The sequence below is a fragment of the Myripristis murdjan genome, chromosome 6 (genome assembly GCF_902150065.1).
Source record: "Myripristis murdjan chromosome 6, fMyrMur1.1, whole genome shotgun sequence".
Taxonomy (NCBI): Eukaryota; Metazoa; Chordata; class Actinopteri; order Holocentriformes; family Holocentridae; genus Myripristis; species Myripristis murdjan.
Genome location: NC_043985.1, coordinates 19,926,001 through 19,948,373, shown reverse-complemented (window position 1 = coordinate 19,948,373; position 22,373 = coordinate 19,926,001). Strand labels below are relative to the sequence as shown.

Sequence of the window (22,373 nt, the reverse complement as noted above, 5' to 3'; positions counted from 1 at the left end):
ACGAGTGTTCACACCATAACACATACAAATCCCCATTCATTATTCATGGCAGATTACCCTCTTCATTAAGGCAGAGGCAGGGAACAAGAGACTGAGAAAGAGGGAGAAAGGGAGGGGAAGTCTGTCTAGGAAAATGTTGCTGGATGAGGAGAAACTGGGGACGTCCTGGCCTTCTTACTGACGGAGGTTAAGGCATGCAAGTCATCAAGCTAGCTGGCATCCAGATAGGACAGAGAGGGCAAAGAAACCAAGAGGAGGCCAGGCACTTTCTACTGTACAAAGTTCAGGTCCCTGAGGCCCGCAGCACCACATTCTGCTTTGATACAGTAAACACAATGTGACAAAGCCCTTCTGCGGGAGGCTGGAAAATGTCAGAGTAGCATAACTGACATAACCACGCCAAGACAATTTCTATCACAAGGCCACCGCTAACCTCCACACTGTCATGATGAAGCTTGTTTGTGCAGAACAGAAACAGAGTACAGATTCTGTTTCTTTGCCACCAGAATCAAGAGTATCACGATTGGTCAGTGTAGCACAATTTCCCCGGGTTTGTCCTCAGATGGAATTACACTGCTTAGCTGGTAAACTGAAAGCCATTGTGAACATGGAATCATGACGAACGATAGGGAAGTAGGTCTAAATAACGTTTATGGCAGAGCAACACTACTTCTGTAGTCAAAGTTGTGTTATTTCCTGAGTGACCCTTCCCGGAAAGGTCAGAGCTTATCAAAGTGGTTAAAGTTACAGCAGCCTAACTGTTACGGCACCATAGGCAACAAATTTACGATGGAAGACAAGCCTATAGCATTATTAAAATAGAGACACAAGAAAGAATAACCTCTCTGACCTCGACTGCAGTGCATGTATAATATGCAGTCTTCCAGACAACACTGCGTGAGCCTCTGACGTGTGGGTCTAACATGTTTTATGGTGGTGTTCAACATTGGCATCGCGCCCTTAAAGCAAATCTTTCCATCAGAACAAGAAGTGCGAATGTGAGGGGTCTTTTCAGTGAGTGATTGATGGTGTGTGCTGTTGTGAAACGCTCCACCAGGGCCAAGTTGTGGGCTTTGTTGAAGCTGGCAGGTGAGAGAGATTACCTGTTGGTATAAAGGTCCTGCATGAGAGATGCTGCAAGCTCAGACAGGAGAGTAGACTGACCTATTTGAATACTTGCCCGGCTAAAAATTAAGCTCTGTACTGGAAAGCTCATCCAAATCTATGATAGATAACCAGCAGAGAGCTAGCAACACGTTCTGAGAAACGTTTTCCCTGACAGTTCCTGTCTTTTAACACTAATGAAGCCTAAAAGTGAGTCACTAACCGCATTTCAGTCACTGAAATCCTATACTTACATCATGAGCCATCTTTTTTGTGGTTGTTTTATTCCCCATGAAGCCTGTGGTAGGCTCATCACAAAGCACAGACATGCTGGATCACATAATACAAAAATATGACACAATCTTTTGCAACAACATTTGATTAATTGCTGCTGATGGGAAGTAATGATTGAACAGAGCATGACTGATTGTGTTGCACAACAATCCAACACTACAAGGTTAATTCAACAACATCCCAGCAAATCTGAAGAGAGAAATATGATAAGATTTATTTGCTTGTTACGACGCATGTTGGAGTCAAGTTAGCATAAAAGGTATATGAATCTGTAGGTAAAATATTAATACATAAGATGCATATTATAAATACCTCCCAGTGCTTATGGGAGTGTGCTGATTGTCCTCTGTAAATCGCTGCACAATGGGCCTGTTCATTTTGTAATTATGCCTGACCTGTAGGTGCTTGGCAGAGCCACCCTGATGGAACTGCCATTCACGGTATGGATTTAGTTGGATTTGCAATCATTATGGTCTAGACACACAGACTAAACTGAAACACTCCATTCTTTTTGGCCACTCTAGCAGTCTAAATCTTTTTTTTTTTTTTTTTTTTTTTACCTCCTTACAAAGGACACATATGAAAAGTATTCTGTCTTTTGTGACCAGGGTTAATGAATGGCAATATGTTTGTGAATTATGTAATTAGAACTACAGCATTACAATGCCAAAAAAAGATTTTTAAACCCAGGTATACAGCACTTTGCAAAGTCAACAAATCAAAATAATAAGAAAAAAAAACAGCTGCTCTGTTGAGAGCTATGCAATATGTATGGTATTCTTATGCTGTAATATCTGAGGATCAACACCATCATGCAGTTATGTAAATGTTGTGTTCCACCTCTGGCCAACTGCAAGCACAGCTAAGAAAGGAACGGCCAAGCTTTTTGTGACTGTTTATCAACAGCTTGCCAAGCCCTCCTGTCCATGTAAAGGATCTCAGAAAGCCCCTGCAGGAGCCCCAGGCACCTCCAAAGCTCTCATCACCATAGGTTGGCGGGACTACCTTAAGCTACACTTTATTTATAGTTGTATAAGAGCACTATGAGTCTGCTACCTAACACTCGGCTGAATGAATGATGTACACACACGTAGGCCAGTGGAGAGGGCACGGTGTCAGGATAAACACAGCGGCCTCTCGCTTTGTTTCTCCAACATTCCTTCAATGTTGGAGAAAGAATGCTATGTGAGCTGACCTGAGGAAAATACTCCAAACAGCAGAGAAGAAAAAATATACTGCTACCATTTCTGGGTTTTCTGCAGTCAAGAAGCTGATGACACTTACTGTAGGAGAAGGTGAGGCGTGGAGTGACATCGTTTTCAGAGGCAGCTGTATGAATGAAGCCAACCAGTAGGACAGTATAGGCTGGGAGACAGAGCCAGGCCATACTTATTGTCCAAATGGCTCCTCAGGACAGCCAGCCAACTCGCAGTGTTTGTCTTTCAGGATTTTGGGGAATTCATGAAGAGCGTCTTTCTCTCCCTGTGTTTATTTTCTCTCTCTCTCTCTTCCTGCAGGTCTGGGCTTCTTGAATGGAAGACCTGTGCACTGTTGTGAGAGTGAAGTCAGGGCACTCCTTCAGGGCTGCAGACGACGCCGGTTTTGGAATGGTGACCTGTGACCTCAGAACGAGCCTCCTCGGATAGACAGCCTCCTCCAATCAGCCTCCATGTATACACGACACCTCAGGGTCTCAGCTGGGATCTGCACACACACAAAAGAACATTCATTCAGATTAGTGCACTGTATAAGCAAACTTTGCGGGCTTCCTCTTCTCATAATAGGAAATTACTCTGTGGAAACATTATAGTACACAGTTCAGTATTGACAGGTTTAGCAGTACTGGTAAAGTGCTACAGAGCAACAGCTACAGTGCTAATGAGTAGATTGGGGGGAAAAAATGTCAATTTAATCTTTATTTCTTTCCTGGTAATTAAATATTTTGGGTGGAGAGCAGTCTTTATCTAATCCTAACCCCAAATCTGTGACCACATAGCAGTCACAACACATTATATCTCAAAGCTTCGATGCAAAAGTGCCACAGGACAAGAACAGAAGCAGTTCCCTCTCTCTGCGGGACTCCGGCTGACCTTTTCACTACACATTACATAGCTGAGGAGGCATGGATCTGCTTTAACTTTCGGTTAAGAAGGGTGAACAAGTGTATCACTGCACTGATCGTTAACAGGGAAGTATATAAATGAGCTTATTTGAACTCAGCATTAAGGTCAGGTGTCGCTGGAATCTCTGCATCTGAATTGCATGTGCCTGCGCTAATGTGTATGGCTCAAAGCAGCCATTTCTTGGAAATCTTAGTTATTGTGCAAAGACAATGAAAAGGTGTGTCCGCCTGACAACAGCTCATATTACAGGAACTGTCAGTAGAGAGTCGTTGTCCTAGAGTTTTCCTAAACTTTCATTGAGAAGCAGAAATGGTGTGCATATAACTAGTCATATTATAAAACAGATTAGTTTCCACAGGACTTTGAATCCTGCATGGTTTCAATTATGTCCTTTGTGGTGAGGACTTTGGAGATGGAGATGAAAGGCCCCAAAGCCGAAGGAACTCGATTAAATGTTTGCATAGGCCTACTGCTTCGGTACTTCTCAAGTCACTAAGGATCAGTGATATTTAATTTTAGTTGTCCGTGCCATTTAAGAGTTGACACTGGCTAACTCCTTTGTCCACGAGTCCTACAACAACTCTTGAGGAAACATTAGAATGAAACCGCAATACAGCAATTATCCCAGTAATGGAGTTATGCAGCATGTTGAGATGTTGATGTACTGAATGTAGCAAGAGGGCAGGGTAAATTTGATACAGATATCACAGCTACATCTGCAAACAGTGATGTGCTTCCATCACAGCTGCCATGGGGAGTAGCGCTTTAAATACAACCGAGAGGGGGATTCAGTTTCATGCGAGGTATGGCAATCAATGGGAAAAGATAGCGAGTGAAGCTATTCCTGGTTTCTATCAAGGGGCTCCTGACTCTTAGTCAATGAGGAGTCTGATGCTAGTTGCAAGCTAAGACATCCCCAAATCTGAACTGGGGTAGGTGACATTTGGAAGAACAGGAATGCCATGATAAAGACATAAAAGGGGTATACTTCTACTTCTGTATTGACACACTTGAGATTCTCGCAGGGGAATATCAGAAAGGCATGCTAACTGCTATCACATCGGTTTCCCGGTTTCTTTCTCAGGAGACTATTTAGAAGTAATATCTACAGTGTGGCAAAGGACAAATTGAGTTATTCTCTCCTGAGCAGGCCATTTCTAATTCTATGTAAGTCACTCAGAATCTGCAGGAAACTAAGATATCAATATCAATCACACCTTCACCACCAGTGTGTGTCCATATTTGCAAAAGGTGTAAAGGAAAAACAATCAAGGCTGTCTGCACACAGAAAGATGGCTACAGTACAGAACGTCTTTATGAAAAAACATGACTAATTCCCAGGTTATGGCAGGCTTTTGCTTTTAAAGCTCAAAGATCACATACTGAAAGGCCAGGTCATTCTCTGAAGCTTTGACAATGCCCTCCCCCCTGCCAGGAGCCTATGTGCTTTCAGCAGAGTTTAGAGTGTAGAAGACAAGGCCGTCGTCAGATCCCCCACTGGCAGGGAGGGCAGCCACAAGCATCATTAGTCTCCTTTGTGTGGAACAATTTGGAGCGAGACACCACTTGACCAACAAGCAGCGCAGCTAGCATCAATTTTGGGTTTGTGTGACAGACAGGGAAGGAGACCCGCACGCATCAGGCTGAATCCGACCGAGATATGTAGAGAGAGCTCGACTCAGCGTGAGCGGGAGAACAAGGGCCCCTCTGACAGCATAGGAATCTATATGCAACTCTGCACTCCACTGCTCTCTCCTGCATGATGAATAAACAACGTACTGAATCATCCCTTTCACTCACTGCAAAGCCTGACAGACCTAATAGTTTGTTCTGGCTATGGCTGTAGCCATGTGTTTGTATAAACCCTGTCTTATTAATCTAGATCTTTGTATAGCCACCTTTTCATGTCAAGCTTAACAAGTTCATCGTACCATTGTTTAAGTCAAGCTTTAACAGCTTTTACTGTAGCGTATACAGCAGCTGATGATTTCAAACTGACATCTCTTAAGCTTTTGGGCAGGAGGCAAAAACTGAGCGACACAAAGATTCTTCACTATTTGACTGATAGTGCATAGGCACTTGCTCACCAGCCTATCTTCCACGTGAGCAATAGTAGCCGTTTTGACAGTGCATGCAGTGGAAGGAATTAAATTGGGGAGGGGAAGAGACACTTAAATCAAGCAGTCATTGCTCATTCTCTGTCTCAGTCACGTGTATCAAGCTCTGCTGGGAATAAGCAGGGAACTCGACACAAGAGAAGAGCTGATTCATTAACACACATTGCCGAGATAAGACTAAAAAAAAACACACACCCAAAAAAAAGCTGTAAAGGTAAGTGCAACTATCATGAGAAAAGATTGTGCAAAGTGAAATGTACTAATGGAAGCTGATCAAACTTTCTCATCAAGAGTTATGAACATTTCATATATATATATATATACATATCTTTTGGATTCTTTCTTTCCCCCAGTTTCTAAACATTTCACTGCAGAGTCAAACACAAAAGAGGAAGTAAGCTTTATATTTAACCTAAGAGGGAAATTCACAGAGCTATTTACCAGTCATTTCCTGTAATGCAGCCCCATCACTATACATCACTGACTGGCAAAGCCTGCCCAATGACAGCAATACTTATAACACTGTGAGTAACAGAAATAGCAGCACTGCTTATACTGCTGAAACAGGTGGCACTACCATCAGGATTTGCCATTCGAGTAGAGAGGGAGGGGTCAAGGCCCCCTGGATTCCACACACGGCCTGTTGACTGGAGAAGTGTTGATTGATAAATATGGCTTCTTGGTATGTCTGTCATCTTAGAAAGTCACCTGTGAAACATACACACTGGCTGCCTACGTCACACCACCTGGGCAGCCCAGGTCACAAGCTCCCAGATGTGGCCTTCACCCTGCAATCAATGCCTTGCAGGCTTCTCCACACTGCTGAAGGACCCTCAGATGTGTGAAGCAGCAGATGTGGGAGATGTGGAGGGTATCATCTGTCAGGAGGGGCTTTAATGGAAGAGCAGGCCAGCACATATGGACAGAGAGGCAGACTCACCAGCAATGTTGACTCAGTCCTACACTGGCCCCACTACAGTACCTGTACTTATTTACAACCACTCACCCAGATCCAAAGATCCTATCTGTGAGTAAGCTGAGGTACTTTTGTGCCAACACCTAGGTATCGGGGACAATGTGACTCAGTAATAAAGCAATCTTGGATTTTGAACAGAGAGCAGGGTCCTCTCACATTGTCTTTTAGGTGCTGCTCCTATTACACTAACTCATTTTGTCATTCCTGTTAGAGTGATTCTCCAGTTCCCCTGGTGAATGGAAATTTTGCAGCCTGTATTTGTGATTAGGTGAGTGTGGACTGGAGTCTGAGGGAAAAAAAAAAAAAAAACAACAAAAAAAACCCTCTCCTGTCTTTCCTGCTCGACCCATTTTAAGTCCAATCCCCAGACCCAGCTAAGAGTAATTAATGGCTCATTCATCCTTGAGTGAACTATACAGCAGTAATTATGACCATATGCTATTCCAAAGACTTTTAATTGCCTAATTAAAATCTTATTAAACTATTGAACAGAGATAGGGGACATTTTGAACTTCAGGTTCAGGGAAGTTAAATTCATCAAGCTCGCTTCACCACTGGGGCTTTTGACACATGGTCAGAGGTTGTTAATTTCATCACAAGTGCTGACTTCATAAAATATCTCAAATTTGAAGCTATCAGTCACTGAGAATGTATTGATAGATTAATGTAATATATGGCTGTGAAAGTGGATGAGAATATTTCATCACCTCTGTCTTTGAAACCTATACAAGTGCCTAAATCAACCAGCTCTCAGAAGTGAAAATATTTGAAATGATATTCCATTTCATTCCGTTTCCCCCTCTGCGCAAATTTCCATAACAGATGTGGAGCCAGCAGAAGCAGCTCACTGATGAAATGTAAAGTAGCTGCGCTAGGTCTGTCGCCAGGCCTGCTATCGCTATCAGGGCCAAAGTGGGTGAACGGAGACCAGCAGGGGCTCCACTATGGACAGAAAAGTGCATTAATACTGAGAGGGAGGAAGGACAAGAAGAGCAGCTGAAGAGGGCAAAGACACCTTTTGCTTCTTGAAAGGTGATAAGCGAAAACATTCATTTTGATAGTCACCTCTGTAACATCCAGATGAAATTTCTTTGCTGGTAGTTATTTGAACATTGACATTACTTCACAGTAACTAATCTCACAAGATAAAGTGAGTTTCACTGCGATCTTTACTCCTGTGTGAGAGTGATTTGCCTCTCCTGGCTTTGCTCCCTGTTTTTTTTCCCTGGTGCTCTAGCAAAATCTCCCTGTCAAAACACATCAGACAGGGCATAAACCTGGATTAACCCTCCTGTCGTGTTCGCGGTCAAATCTGACCGGAGTACAAGTTTTCTCTCCAAAAAATGCAGTTAATTTCATCTGTTTGTCATGAGGTTCCATGACTTTGTTCACACATGGCATCTGAACACATAAAATAAATTTGGAGAATTTTTATTAATTTTTGAATGTTTTATTTAACTTGTATACACCCATCGTGTTCCCGGTCACAAATGACCGGTCATTAGAAATGAATGGGTAAGACTACAATTAGTGTATAAAATAGAGTTAAACACATTCCCACACTCCTTTCCCACACCCCAACATGCAGGTGTCTTTGAGCAGACACAGATGTGTGTGAACACACACACACACACACACACACACACACACACACACACACACACACACACACACACCTTATACCCCTTTCTGGCTTCCATGGCAACCCCCACGGGAAAGTATCTCTCTGACTTCTTTCCCACACCCCCAACATGTAGGTGTCTTTGAGCAGGCACACACACACACACACACACACACACACACACACACACACACACACACACACACACACACACCTTATAACCCTTTCTGGCTTCCATGGCAACCCTCACGGGAAAGTATCTCTCAGACTTCTTTCCCACACCCCAACATGTAGGTGTCTTTGAGCAGGCACACACACACACACACACACACCTTATACCCCTTTCTGGCTTCCATGGCAACCCCCACGGGAAAGTATCTCTCAGACTTCTTTCCCACACCCCAACATGTAGGTGTCTTTGAGCAGGCACACACACACACACACACACACACACACACACACACACACACACACACACAACTTTGCCCCTTTTTGGCTTCCATGGCATCCCTCACAGGAACCTACCACGGGAACTGCCAACACCTGTCACCTGACACCTGACACCTGGCACCTGTCAGGTGTCAGGAAGAAGACCCAGCTGAAGTTGTGGTCACCTTTCGGTCCAAAAATGGTCATTTTTCCTGGACCTCATCCCCACCTGAGAGGAACGGTCAGCTTCCATGTGAAAATGTCATGAGGATGACTAGCTAAATCATAGTGGTCAATGTTGACGGGAACACAAAAGATGCTATTTTTTTGCCACTATTCAGAAAATTGAAATGTTTTCAAAACAGTGTCCTTGGAAAACATTGAAATGAAGTACTCTGTGATAAATACTACAATATGTTTCATCTGAGTATTTGTTATAGTCAAAATAATATCTATATAATGTTTTTTTCCCTAAAAAACGAATGGTATGATCTCAGGTAAATTAGGCCTACAGCACATCCATAGCAAATAGAAGTTCAAAACTTGTCATTTTCACAAGAGCAGAAGTTGATAAAAAGATCTAACACAACATTAGGTGATAATATGTATCATAGTGGATTTATAATCAAATATAATGTTACCGGTCACATGTGACCGGGAACCTCATGAGTGTTAGCCCAAAATGAACAGAATAGGAGGGTTAAAACCTTTCATGTGTTGTCATGAATAAACTTTCATAACACCTAAATGCTGAGGAATTGAGGAAAAATTGGCAAAAGTTTATATCTTTTCTGCTGTATTCTCAGATAGTTTTGAACAATCCAGTGTAAGCTGATCCACTTTTAGGAAGCAGGCTACCCTGTTGATCTTGCAGAAGTGCCCTATTTCTTTTCTACAGTCTGATTCCTTCTTTTCACACCCTACATTGTGGAAGGGAACACTTACACCTGAAATACCTAAGGACTAAACATTTGCATCTCATATACATGCAGTTAATGTTCATAGAGTAAGAACAATGTTGTGAATCCTGGAGAGTGATGAAAAATTAAGGCCAGGATTGTTGTTATGGATTTTTTGGAGAATCAGTTTTAAAAAAAAAAAAAAAAAAAACAGCATTGGTATCAGTACAATATATATATATATATATATATATATATATATATATATGTGTGTGTGTGTGTGTGTGTGTGTGTACATATATATACACATATTTTTTACCACCACTTTTTGGCTAATTGTGGAACTGGTGTTTTTGTGACCTATTTTTCTAAGAGTGCCGCTGTCAGGTTAGCAACAGGATAATTGAATAACATTTCAGCACATGCATTGCATTTGTGCTGAGTTTTTTTTTTGTTTTTTTTTGTTTTTTTTTTAATTCAAATTCAAACAACAGATGACAAAAATTCTTGAACGTCATTGGTAATGGGTGTTATGTGTGGGACAATATGAGTTATTGGCCTAAAAAAAAAAAAAAAAAAAAATGTAGCTGTCATATAGTAGAGACAGCACTTGCTTCTACTTTGAGGCATGCTTCAGTCAACCTTACCATTATTAAATTGGCATCCATTTGCACAATCCGTATTATTTCAAGGCCTAAAAATCACTCTTCAACCTGAAACAAGACTCAGTAGATTGTGTCTTCACAGAACTGCAAAACATATTAACTATGGCTCATATTCAGTAGATAAACAAGCAGAGTCAGTTTATCAAAAAAAAAAGAAAAAAGAAAAATTATGTGGATCTACATTCAGCCTTGTCCACGAACCAAGTATCTCACTGGGCTCCTCTCCAGCAGCGGCTCGTGCAAGGTGGAGCTCTCCCAGAAAGAGGCGTTCCCCAACATCTCCAGGGTTCTGGCTTACAGCATATGTTATTTTCTACAACACAATGTCTGTTTTGGAGAAAAGAGGAGAGTAAGTATAGTGTTCACTGTGTGTCCACTATAATGACAACAGCTTTGTTTTTTTGGCCTCTTACTATATTTAGTACATGCAACCTCTCAGGCCTCAAACCTTTTCCAAATTAAGCACTTGATACTGAAATCAAATTAAATAAAAACACAAACTGGCTTATTATAGACCAAATGACAGAACTCTGCAATGATGTAAGTCCATATATTTTTGCTAGTTAATTAAAGACTATCACATAATTAGAAATATGGCACAGCTTGCAGGCCTACTTGATCTATGCTATGTCTGTCTTTAAGCCTGGAGGATTTTCAGTTTCTTGAAAGGCAAGTGCTTTCCTTAAAGAGAACATGACTGACCCACTGAGAGTCCCAATCCACAAAAACTAATGTCAGAAATCTGGCAGCCTGGGGCAGGTGCAACAGAGGGGTAATTTAAATATGTTTCACTGTACCGCCCCAACACAGTGCTACGCACCTGCTTGGCACAAGTCAGAATAGGAGCATCTTGTCTCATATGTTTGTCTTGGCTGAAGGCCCTAGACACATGACTTCCAAGCAACAGCTCTGAATCACTGTCTATGTATCATACACAGTGCAGATGTGCTACGATTTCAATAGAGGGAAAAGTTTTTGATCTTGTGATCCAACCTATTGCACCTGCAATTGATCTGCATCCTCCTGGGAAAGCATTTCCATTTTCTGGACTGGATAATATTATCTTGACTTTTGCTTGCATAGCAATGAAAGAAGGATGCTAGAGGGCACTACTGCTTACGCTGCACTTATGTTTAATGTTGCAGGGTACTGTGCGAATATGAGCAATGCAAATGCATGATTAAACTATTTTTAGAAATATATTTGAGGATAAATAAAGCAATACCTCACTGACAACTGAGTTGAGATTTTAAGGTTGTGGTAAGGTTACAGTTAGTTTCTTCTATGAAAGACTCTTGAAACAGCAGCACAGTTTTGGCCTCAATAGCTGCATGTATTTTGCTAGTCCCACTTTTGAAATACATGTAAAATACCGCAAAATCTTGTTCTTTTCTGGATGTGATGATAAATTTGACAATCTGCAAGTTAATGTAGGTTAAATCTCCTATCTTCGCTAACAGCTGTTAAAAAAGTCAGAAGAACTGAGCCTCTTGGCTTCCAGCACAGTCAGTAATGCTCTACATGCAGTCAGAGCAATTATCACCTCACATGTATTTAACATGCAGTATAAGGCCAGGGAGGCCATTTCTGTTGACTTTGCTGGAAAAGCCTTCTGCTGAAAGTGAATGCAGCTATTTCAGTGGCAAGTGATGAGTTGCACATATGAAGCCCTCGCAGCAAGACTACAGTATAGAACAATCTTTCCATTTCATTTTTTTTCCCATTACAGATATGAAGCTGGGGCTTTCAGAATGGTTAACAGGACCACAGACCTCAGTAAACATGAGATCACAGACATACATGTTGGCAAAGCTGCCAGCAATTTTGATCACATCTCACTTGTTACACACCGATGAAGATTTACTTATTAAAATATATACAATAATAGCCACTTCACAGGGGCACTGCTGCAGAAATCAGTGTTGGAAAGGTTCACTTTTGTAATAGGTTACAGATTACTAGTTCCCCTTTTAAAAATATAATACGTAATGTAACTGTTTTAATTACTTCATCAAAGTAATGTAACCTATTACATTTGGTTACTTTTTGATTACTTTTCTAGCAAATGTTGTGGACAATAAAACTAAAAAGTCTATTATTAAAATTAAAAAAAGTTTAACTCTTACAACATTACTCAACACTGTGTGTCACACTTTTATCAGAAGTTGTTCAATATAATTTGATAAGTCTGATGTCAAGTCTGTAGATCACAAACAGCAATCGCCTTGACGTGGTTGACTGGTGAGAAGCAGTGCAAATTCAGACAAGAGAACCAATCAAAAACCACACTCAAACTCTGAGTGCATACCACCAAATGAATGGAGCCTGCAGAGACAGCTCCTACCCTTAATGTTGTTGTACTAAAACTGTGTTGTCTGGATATCTGCCAAAAGAAGGCATTCCTACGCGGTGAAATGATGCAAAGCAACAGAGTGAATGTTATATTATACAAACTTTACTGCAGAAAAGAGTAAATTCAGATGTAACCCCTTTGCAATCACCAATATTTTGAACAGTAATTCAATTAATCTCAAAAATCTCAGTAACTGTAAGTGATTACAATAATTTTTTTTTTTTTTTTTGTAATTTAATTACATGTAACTAGTTACTCCCCAATACTGGTTTACTTGCAAAAAAAAAAAAAGTCCAGAGCTCACCTTTTCAGCACACTGTTTAAGATATTAAGTGCTGGTGTTTTTATGAGGGGTCCTGACGTCTTCCAGACACAGGTGAGGAGTTGTTTAAGCCCTGGCTGCGGTAAGTAGGTCAGGCCTGTTGAAACACTTGCTCCCATCCTAAATGTCTCCACTTGCTTGAATTTACCTTGCCATGCAATGCTTTCTGCTTTTACTTTTGTGAAATATTGACCCTGACAGGCTGGGTGCTGATAACATGGCATCAACCTGAGGTGCTTTATCTTACTTGTTCTTGTTTGGCTTCAGCTGCTTGACGTGTGATAAGAAGGGCCTACAATATGAGGTAGTTGTTATTGTTTCAGTATGTGGTAGAAACATAGTTTGTGCTGCTAATCTTGTCACTGTGTAATTACTGTACATTTTAAAAACAACACTGTCATGAAGTTACATTTAAAGTGATTTGTAGTAGTTATAATATGTTTAGATGAATAAATACCCTTCATCTTTAGCTTTTCATTGCTCCTAAAAGTATTCAGGAAAACTCCATCAAACATAAACAAACTTTTGATTTGACATACATATACTAAACTTTTGGTTTGATAAAAAAGCAATACTACACAATTCTATACAATAGTCAGACAATTTGATTTAATAAAGGCTTGTGCTTCATTCATATATGCTGCCCAGGTCAATTCACGGACTATTCGAGCAGCAAAAATGCATTGAAATATTTGTCCACTTGGAAATCGATTAGGATGGGGTGGCATTCTTGAAAGGCTGTAAACAAAGCAGCATGGCTGTTCTCCCTTGATGTCCATAGCAAGAAACTGCACGCATTCCAGTTGCTTAGAGGCTTAGACAGAAGCTCAGGCTACAGGCCATTGGGCAAAGAGCTGAGCACATCCATCACTGTGTAAGACTGATAAAAGGCTCAGAATGTCCGCGTCTCCACATGCCCATCAACGACACAAACCGAGCACATGCCGTAAGCACAAGTCACAGTCTCTGAGCCTATGAAGCACATAGTAACACTCCAGATCAGGCCAGTGAAAGTGACAGGATGCACAAGGCTGCACAAGTCACACACACACCTACTTCAATGCTTACCGCATACAGGCGTGACGCACTTCTAAATTGCTTAATTATGTCCTCTGATTACAAGTATGTTCTACCTTGCTCCTAGCAAAGGTAAAAATAATGAGCTTGGTAGTCCTGTTTGTGATTTCTGAATTATTTAAGATTGCTGTTTTCTGTAGTTGAGTTCAGCCAATTATTTGCATATCACTAAACTTCCATAACAACAGTATTCACAACACTGAAGGTGCCATTAAATACTTCCTCCCCTTTGTAGTCAGGCTTTACACAGCATTTTTGTTTGTTTGTTTGTTGTTTGTGCAAAGTGTGCATGTCTGATATTCTTCTCCAAATCAGGAATCCATTTACTTAGATACAATATGTAAAGGATGTGCGACTCAACAAAAATGGTCGAAGCTCTTGACTTGCTGGTGCCTGTGGTTGTACTGGTTCATTTGCTTCTCTCCTATAGCCTCAACATGTGTGAAAGCTTGATATCAAGCACCAGCCGAATCGCCCCGCTTCCCTTTATTTAGAGGGGCAGACCACATTTAGAAAGCCTTTTTGGGGGGCAGCTGTCCCCTTTATGTGAGGTCTGACTGCAGGCCAGTTGCCCCCCACATGCAGTGACCTCACTAAGTGGAGATCAATAGCCAGAGACACATTCCTTACTCCACGTCCTAAGGAGACACTTAGGCATTGGTATCCCAGTCATCCAAGCTATCCTCTGAATCTTTCACAACTCAGATATTTGGGTTAAATTCCAATCATTGACATCCAACATCCTTGACAACCAGATTTGACCTGAGGGCAGCCTATCTGACAGGCCATCAGGGGGAGATGAGCGCGTCACTCTGAATATCAACTTAAGGCCAAAACCAGCAGTCTTCTGCCAGAGGGTTTTTTTTCGGGGGCAAATTTGTCAAGCGAGTATTGCCAAATTTAATATGCTTACGCTTCACATTTTTCCTGGTGGCTTCAATCATACTATACACAGCCTTGCAAACTATAAAGTTAGAGGGTTCACATTGATCTCACTAGGCTAGGTGATTTAAAGGGTGACTGACTGCTCTATTTAACCAGACAAGCATAATAAGGGGATTAGCCGTCTATCAGATGACAGTGATGATGAGTTGAGCGTGGCTGGCTGCAGGTATACAGGCACATATCATGTGATTTGGTCATTTCTCATTGTGCATTGTATATTAGTTGACTCTTGTTAGGCAAAAAGTAACATCTAGAGAAGTTATATTACAACTTTTGTATTTCCAACTTGCTTTTACTGGTTAGTTACTGTCGAATGGAGGGTGGAACTTCAAAAGAGCCCTTGAACTTCTTGCACCCCTTTGTTTGCAGTGAAAGACACACACTAGTATGTTCAAGATCCAATCACAGTCCTGACACGTCCACACAGTGCTGCAGCCCCCACGGCTGGATGCGTGTAGGTGGCAGCTGATGTCATGGAGAGATGAAGGTGAAATGATCTGTTAACAGGAAAGCCGAGCCTCTTCATTGTGATATCAAAGCCCACATAACACAACCCTCAGACATCTTCACCTACTTTCACAACCTAGGCGGTCAAAATGAGTCAAGCAGCTGTAGATTTATATTATAAAACTGCATAGTTAAATGATGAACCATATTTTCTATACAGCAGTCAGGTGTAGCTTTGGATGAAGCAAAACTGTGAAGTTTCAGTGGCCAAATGTTTGAGGCAGTGGCCTCTTGAGCAAAGGGTTGTGGCTTTTATTCCCAATTTTGAAAACCATACTAATATCTGGTATGCTTACTTGTTAATTTTTAACTAAGGTTTTTTTTTTTTTTTCTCTAAATAAAGGAGGGCATTTCTGCTACATATTGAAAAACATCAAACTTCAGTGGAAAATGGACTACAATATGGCACTTTTTTAGTCTACCAACCACTCAAAGCACTTTACAATGTGTCATATTCACCCATTCACACACACATTCACACACTGATGGCAGAGGAGGCATCTGCCATGTGAGGTGCCAAGCTGCCCATTGAGAGCAGTTAGGGGTTTGGTGTTTTGCTCAAGGACAGTTCAACACACTCAATGGAGGAGCCAGGATCAAACCAGGAACACTTTGATTACCAGAGGATTGATCTACCCTCTGTGCCACGCTGCCCCTCAACAATGGTACTGGCATCAACTACCAAAATTACAATATTGTGAAACATGGGGAGGCATGCGGTTAGAGAGAGCACTCAAGCTTTATATCTGTAAACCTCCATTCAGTGTCACTGAATCCCTGCGAGCCCCAGGGATGTTCTGTAGCTCACCCTGTGCTCTGACCTCCCTACAGAGTGAGACAAGCGATCCATCACATTATTATGACGTAGTAAGAAGGATGATTTGACCCAGGATCAGGGTCTGAATAAACAGAGGATTGCTTGCTTGTAACCAAAACTAAACTGAACGAGGGAACACAGATAAATTGAGAGGCCAGTCAGTGAGCACATTTTTCCATGTATGTATACAACAATTTCCCTAAAGCATGCTTGCTGGGATACAAAAAAAAAAAAATCTAACTTACCAAGGAATTTGACACACATAGAGTATTTTTGCAGAGATCAAATTGTCAAATCAACCCCCACTTGAGCAAGGGATAGTTTATATTCAGCAGATATTCATTGTGAAAGCAGAGATAGACAATATGACATATATGCTGTGCTGTTGGGCAGCGAGTGTCTATTCTTTGTCACCCAAGCTGATCAGACCCATTGACCCACAGCAGAAGTCATATGGAGAAAAAAGCATCAATGGCGTTCGTTCTTGTGAGCTCATACTGCACCTGCATGCTAAGCAGCTTTAGCCCCTCCAGATGTCTGGAGGCATTGCAAGACCCAGAAGCAGCGTATCTATAACTGTCTCCCAGCCTGCCCAGACACTGGTGGATAACTGCCAGAAAGAAAGAGGAGATGCCGGGATCTGAGCCCTGCAGCCACTCACACTGCAAAGAAAGTGCTGAAAAAGGCCACAAGATGGCTTGCGCTGTGTCTTAATATATCACATCTTCAATCCAATCTGATGAATTATTCAGACTGCACTATCTACTGTGCCTCTCACCTAAAACATCTGCCCTGCCAGCCTGTCTGCCAGGTTTGGCTTACACTGTGTTCTGCCACAGGAAGCTTTTAGCCTGCTGCTGTCCTGTGGTCTCTGATCCATTTAACCTCCCCTCTCTATATCTGTTTCTATCTCCAGCACAAGAGGCATAACGTATTGGTAGAGAGAGATCAGGTTACCTTGTCATACAAAGATCAGGCTATAAATGAAGGTTGTAAAACAAAAATGGAGAATCTTTTTTGCAACAACTGTGCACAAACCTCTTCTATCTGGGTCATAAACTGTCATACGCCAAGCTAACGCATAACTTAAGTCAGGTTTTGCCTGCATTACCTTAAGAAACACATATTTGGCACAGCCTTTGACTTTGGGGTGAGGAATTGTAAAACACTCCAGCTCTGGCCTGCATCATGCTCATACAGGGAGAACTTAGAGCAGAGTACAGTAGGTTGCTTTACATGTATGCAGACAGTTGAAGAAGGAGTGCACACTGGGAATAAAACCTGCTCACCCTAGCCTCTGCACCCCCTTGCTATCCCACTGTTTATGGATTTGAGCTATGCATGAAATGACTAAATACCAGCATCACTCTTCCTGCCTGTCATCCTCTTTGCTCATTTCTCATTCATAACTATCAGCAGGGCTGTCTCACTGAGAAACATGCGACCCAATACTATTCACGTCCAAGGTTATAGGAAAACAAGTTTATCCTAGAGTGAAACTATGTGTTTCAACTAGTTGGAATGCAGCATCAGGTACTGAACTTTTTCATGTAATTTCCTAAGGAACTGTGGGACTGTACAGCGACACAAAACGAAAGTAGGTCTTGTGTACAGTGAAGCAATTAGACGTCTGTGATCAGCAGGCTGCTGTTGGAATGTCTGGAAGGGTCAGTAGCACCATTAGTGGCGTAAAGGTCACAACCTGGAATGCTCAGAGATATCAAATCACGGTGGCGGGGGCGGGACAGGCTGCTAAACAAGACTAGGTTGAAGGCTGATTCCATTAATCAGGCCTACTCTTGTTCTCATGTCAAGAAGAACACAAACACATCCAGCAGCCAAAAACAACCTGATGTACATTTGCTTTGCATGACACGTAAACACTTTAGGTTGTCCCATAAGTCCAACATCAATAAGAAGTACAGACATCTAAATACCCTTAAGGATTAAAATAGAAGCGTATTATGCGTATAGCATTGACATGCGAGATGAACAGGTGTGAAGTGAAGGGTGATGGACAACGCGCCTTGAAAAGACAATCTTGCAATTCTCACCCCGGCGCATGAGAAACGCTGACACACGTGTAAACATACTCCGCATGGTTTCTTGAGGCTGTTCAGCAGGCGTGTGTACAGTTAAAATAAGGCGCTGCGTGAACGAGGCGAAGCCCTGGAGTGCCTCGTCTGCATGTGGCATGTTTCTGTGCATGTCTCATAGGGGTTAAAAGGCAGATCTGAGGGTCCCTGAGACACTAGAGCAAACACAGAGATCTGGCCACGTTCCATGTCCACAGTCATTTCCCACATCATGGCACTGTTCTGGACTGGGAAAAACAGAGGAGCCCGCTGTGCTCCCAGAATGCATGTTTGCCGAGTTCCCATCAGTGAGTACACAGTAATAGGACTCCCTGAAGGCCTGTGTTTAACCTTCAGGTTACAAGTGGCCAGCCACTCCACAGCCCACCTCCCCCTCCGTCTCAGCCATTAACCCTTTTCTCCCTCACTTCAGTCACCACAGAGACGTAATAGCTGTCCCGAGTGTAATTTCCAACCAAACCAAACCCCTCCACAAGGTTCATTGCCACAGCTCAGTCCATCTAACAAACAGGAAGTTAGAAACATCATCATCAGGCCGTGGTAAGTAAACCAACACTCCTTTGAGCAAGTTGTTTTCCAACTTTTTCTCTGGGAAACCACATTTTCAAAAAGTTTTGACAGTGATCCATGTTGTTTTGGGAATTTAATGTTTAGGCTAAATTTATCATTTTATTGCAACATTATATGGCCAGGAAGTTGCAGCAAAATCGGTCAAGTGGTTTAATTATCATATCCCATAAATGAAACAGAATTGGATTAGAGGTGTATGTATCTTATAGAAAAAGAGGGATAAAATGTTCAGTGTAATCAAAACAGATATTAACAAGACAAATTCTTGACAGACATTACTGGGCCATCAGAATTAGAATTTTTCACACAAAATCCTTTTTATTTCTGTATTATTTCTCATTTGTATAGAACAGTTTGGGGGAGTCAACCCTGTGTTTTAGGGGTAGCTTAATTCTGTGAGACTATATTGTGCCATCTAAACTGTGATGTAATTCACCGCTATGCACTTGTCAGACAAACTTAGCTTGTAATCACACACACGCAGTCTCTCTTCCTCTCACACACACATAAAGAAAAAGAGGGAGAGAGAGAGTCAACCTGCCTATACAAACAGATACAGAAGAAGGATCAGAGTAGCCTAATGCTGAGAAAATGCCCCTGGGATATGCTGACAAAGACTGGAAACATGTGCTTGTGGGGCCAGCATGAGGGATTATGCTGTGATACAACAGTGCAATGTGCAGTGTGATGTATTTCTTCTTTGTCTAGTTGTTGTTTTTTTTTTTTTTTTTTTTCCCCTCAAATCAGATTCAGTAATCTGCAACAGGTTGCTCGTTGCTTGGAACAGCTTTGCAACACAGAAGCATAATTTCCCCTCTTTGCTTATATTCCTTTCAGCAGCCTTGATCTGGAACAGCGTTGCATCAATTAAATTTTCACTCTGCAAAGGAATGTTTGAGTAGTGGTGACATAAACTGCAATGGTGGTATTCAGGCCTACTCTGTGGAGAAGTTGTGTTTATTATGTACTGACAATGGCATGCTATGAGGACAGACATCCAGTGTGTTCATGCCTAACTCAAAATGAATTTGCCTGTGATTCAAATACAGCCTCTAACTTCCTTATGCCCGGCTTAATTTGAATTCATTACGATCGAAAACACAAATTCTGAGTTACATTTTGACATTCCTCACGTCTGGATGACGTGCCATTAAAGGATATTTTTATTCCCTCTCAGGACTGTTAATAGTAGCTCGATGGAGTCTGGATTTGTGATATTGATATAACAGGCACCATCCTTTACCAACGAACTAAACGCTTTCTGACAGCATCATACAGGCCGTTCATTGTCAGAGCCCCGGTAACCAGAATGCTACTGCCAGCTGTTTTCTTTGTGGATCAAACCAAAAGAAAACACCAGGCCAAGGTCAGCACAGACAGGCTTTTCTCCTTGGAAATCTGCAGCAGACAGAGGAATCTCCATATAAGAGACCATAAAACAGAACTCTGTCTGTCACCAATGAGATAGAACCGCAATTACCGCAAAAAAAGGCTTGAAAGCGCCTCTTTATTTCAATTCTGTTGGGTGTCTGTTGATCAGTTCAGCATTTGTGCCCGCTAAAGCTTGGTTTGGAGGGTTATCTCTCATGCTCAGCTGTCCTGCTGCACGCTAGACAGGATCGTGTACACCCCCAGGATCAGATGGACTGGCCTTTAACGGGGGATATCAAGGTTTCCTGGAGCCACATGAGATGACAATGACACTGATTTTCCTCCTGAGATACTGTCAGGCACCTCGGAATGTGAAATGTAAAATAAAAATAAAATCAAACCGAGGTCCACTGTAATGAAGGAAAAAAAAGTAGACTGTATTTTCTCGCTGTCTTGTACACCACAAAAACAAAAACAAAAAAAAAAAAAAAAGAGAGAGAGAGAGAGAGAGACTACAAAGCTTTTTAAATGAGGGGAATTTTGTGGTGCACACTGAGATTAAGCAAGATTAATAAAAATAAGTGAGTTGACCTCTTCACTCCCTTTTTTCCAAACTTTTCCATTTATGGGTTCTACCTTTAACTACCTCCCACACTTGTAACAATTTGGCTTTAGTCCCAATATTGCTGCCAACAGAAAGAGGGGTGAGAGGTTTTGAATTTCACACACTAACACCTGAAGCCTCTGTCCTGTAGACTGTAGCTGCTCCTGTTGAGCATCACAACCTAAACCTCTACAGTAACATAACTGTACAGGCTGTAAACCAGCAAAAACAGCCACAGTAAAAAATAAGTAAGATCTGTTTTTCTTTCAATTTTTTTTTCTCTTTTTTTCTTCTCAGTTGTAAAGCCAACTTTTTTCCACACACCTCGAGTTCACACAAAGTTCCCTTGCTGGGCAAGGATGTGTGTGCCCTGGCTGCCACATTCACTAACTCCTATCTGTGGAAAGAGGCCCCATTCCCAGTCACACGCTCCTCTGTTGTTGAGTTGCTCAGCTTAAAGAGCCGGAGCCATCGCATCTGATTGTAAAACCACTGCTTTTCTGCATTATGAGATATACTCGCACACAAGCCAGCAGGCTTTAAAATATGAACACACCCAGGTAAATAGCTGTGTTTCCAGGGAAAATAAGTCCAAGACCAACATCTCCTAATGCAAGGGTAGCTAACACACACACACACACACACACACACACACACATGCACATTCACCCACATGTACAGACACACACACAAACTTAGTATTTAATGACCCCCCTTGCCCTGCTATCACCTTGTGATAAAGACTAACTGGAGAGGGAGGAGGGCTGTTTCATGTCAGCCCACACCCACTTCACCCTGTTAGAGAGAGACTAACAACAACAAACCTCATGCAGACTGAGTAATAAAAGTTTATAATTCTCCAACAGGGAAATGACAGGCCACAGTGGCACGATTTCAGCACGTAACCAGAAGCCAAGCACACTCACATCAATGATTCATGGAGCCAAGGCAGCACACAGTTAATAAACACAAGGCTGGCACTTACTCTGTACTCCACAAAGCAGTGAAGTGAAACTCTCCTCACAACTTCAGCTGGAAAAGGTTTTTCCTTGTAGGTAATACAGACAGAGGTCAGGATCCTCCAGGAGCCTGTCAGAAGATTAGATCCACAATAAAGAAAGCAGTGTTTGAAGCTGTAGATGCCTGCTCCGTCTCCACAAGTCCGCTCTCTCCTTCTGTGTGACACGCTGCTGTACTACAGCCTGCCTCTGGCCACTAAACACACTGAAGCCCCTCCCCTCACACACACACTGTCAGAGAGGGAGGGATGAGGGTGCAGAGGGAGGGATACAACGGCACAGTGATTTTGTCTTAGTTTTGATTTCAGAATTTTAGGTTTCAAAGCCATCTGTTCACAATATTCTTCAAAATCCTGTACACTTTTTGCTGAATTATTTTCACCTCCTGCAATATTTTGAAAAGCTTATACACAAACACAAGCAGCTGTACAACATAGCCCACTGTAAAGTGGCTGATTTTTTTT

The 22,373-nt window shown here is 41.9% G+C and overlaps 1 protein-coding gene across 1 annotated transcript in view; it reads right to left on the bottom strand.

Annotated features, from left to right (window-relative positions):
- sema4ba (sema domain, immunoglobulin domain (Ig), transmembrane domain (TM) and short cytoplasmic domain, (semaphorin) 4Ba) overlaps positions 1–22,051 on the bottom strand; it is a 44,113-nt gene extending 22,062 nt beyond the window's left edge. Inside the window, exons 1-2 of the mRNA XM_030054348.1 lie at positions 21,876–22,051; positions 2,683–3,102 (exon numbers count right to left, since the gene is read on the bottom strand). Coding sequence (XP_029910208.1) covers positions 2,683–2,785 — 103 coding nt within the window. The 5' untranslated portion in view covers positions 2,786–3,102; positions 21,876–22,051. The remainder of the gene's footprint in view (positions 1–2,682; positions 3,103–21,875) is intronic.
- Positions 22,052–22,373: the final 322 nt, after the last annotated feature.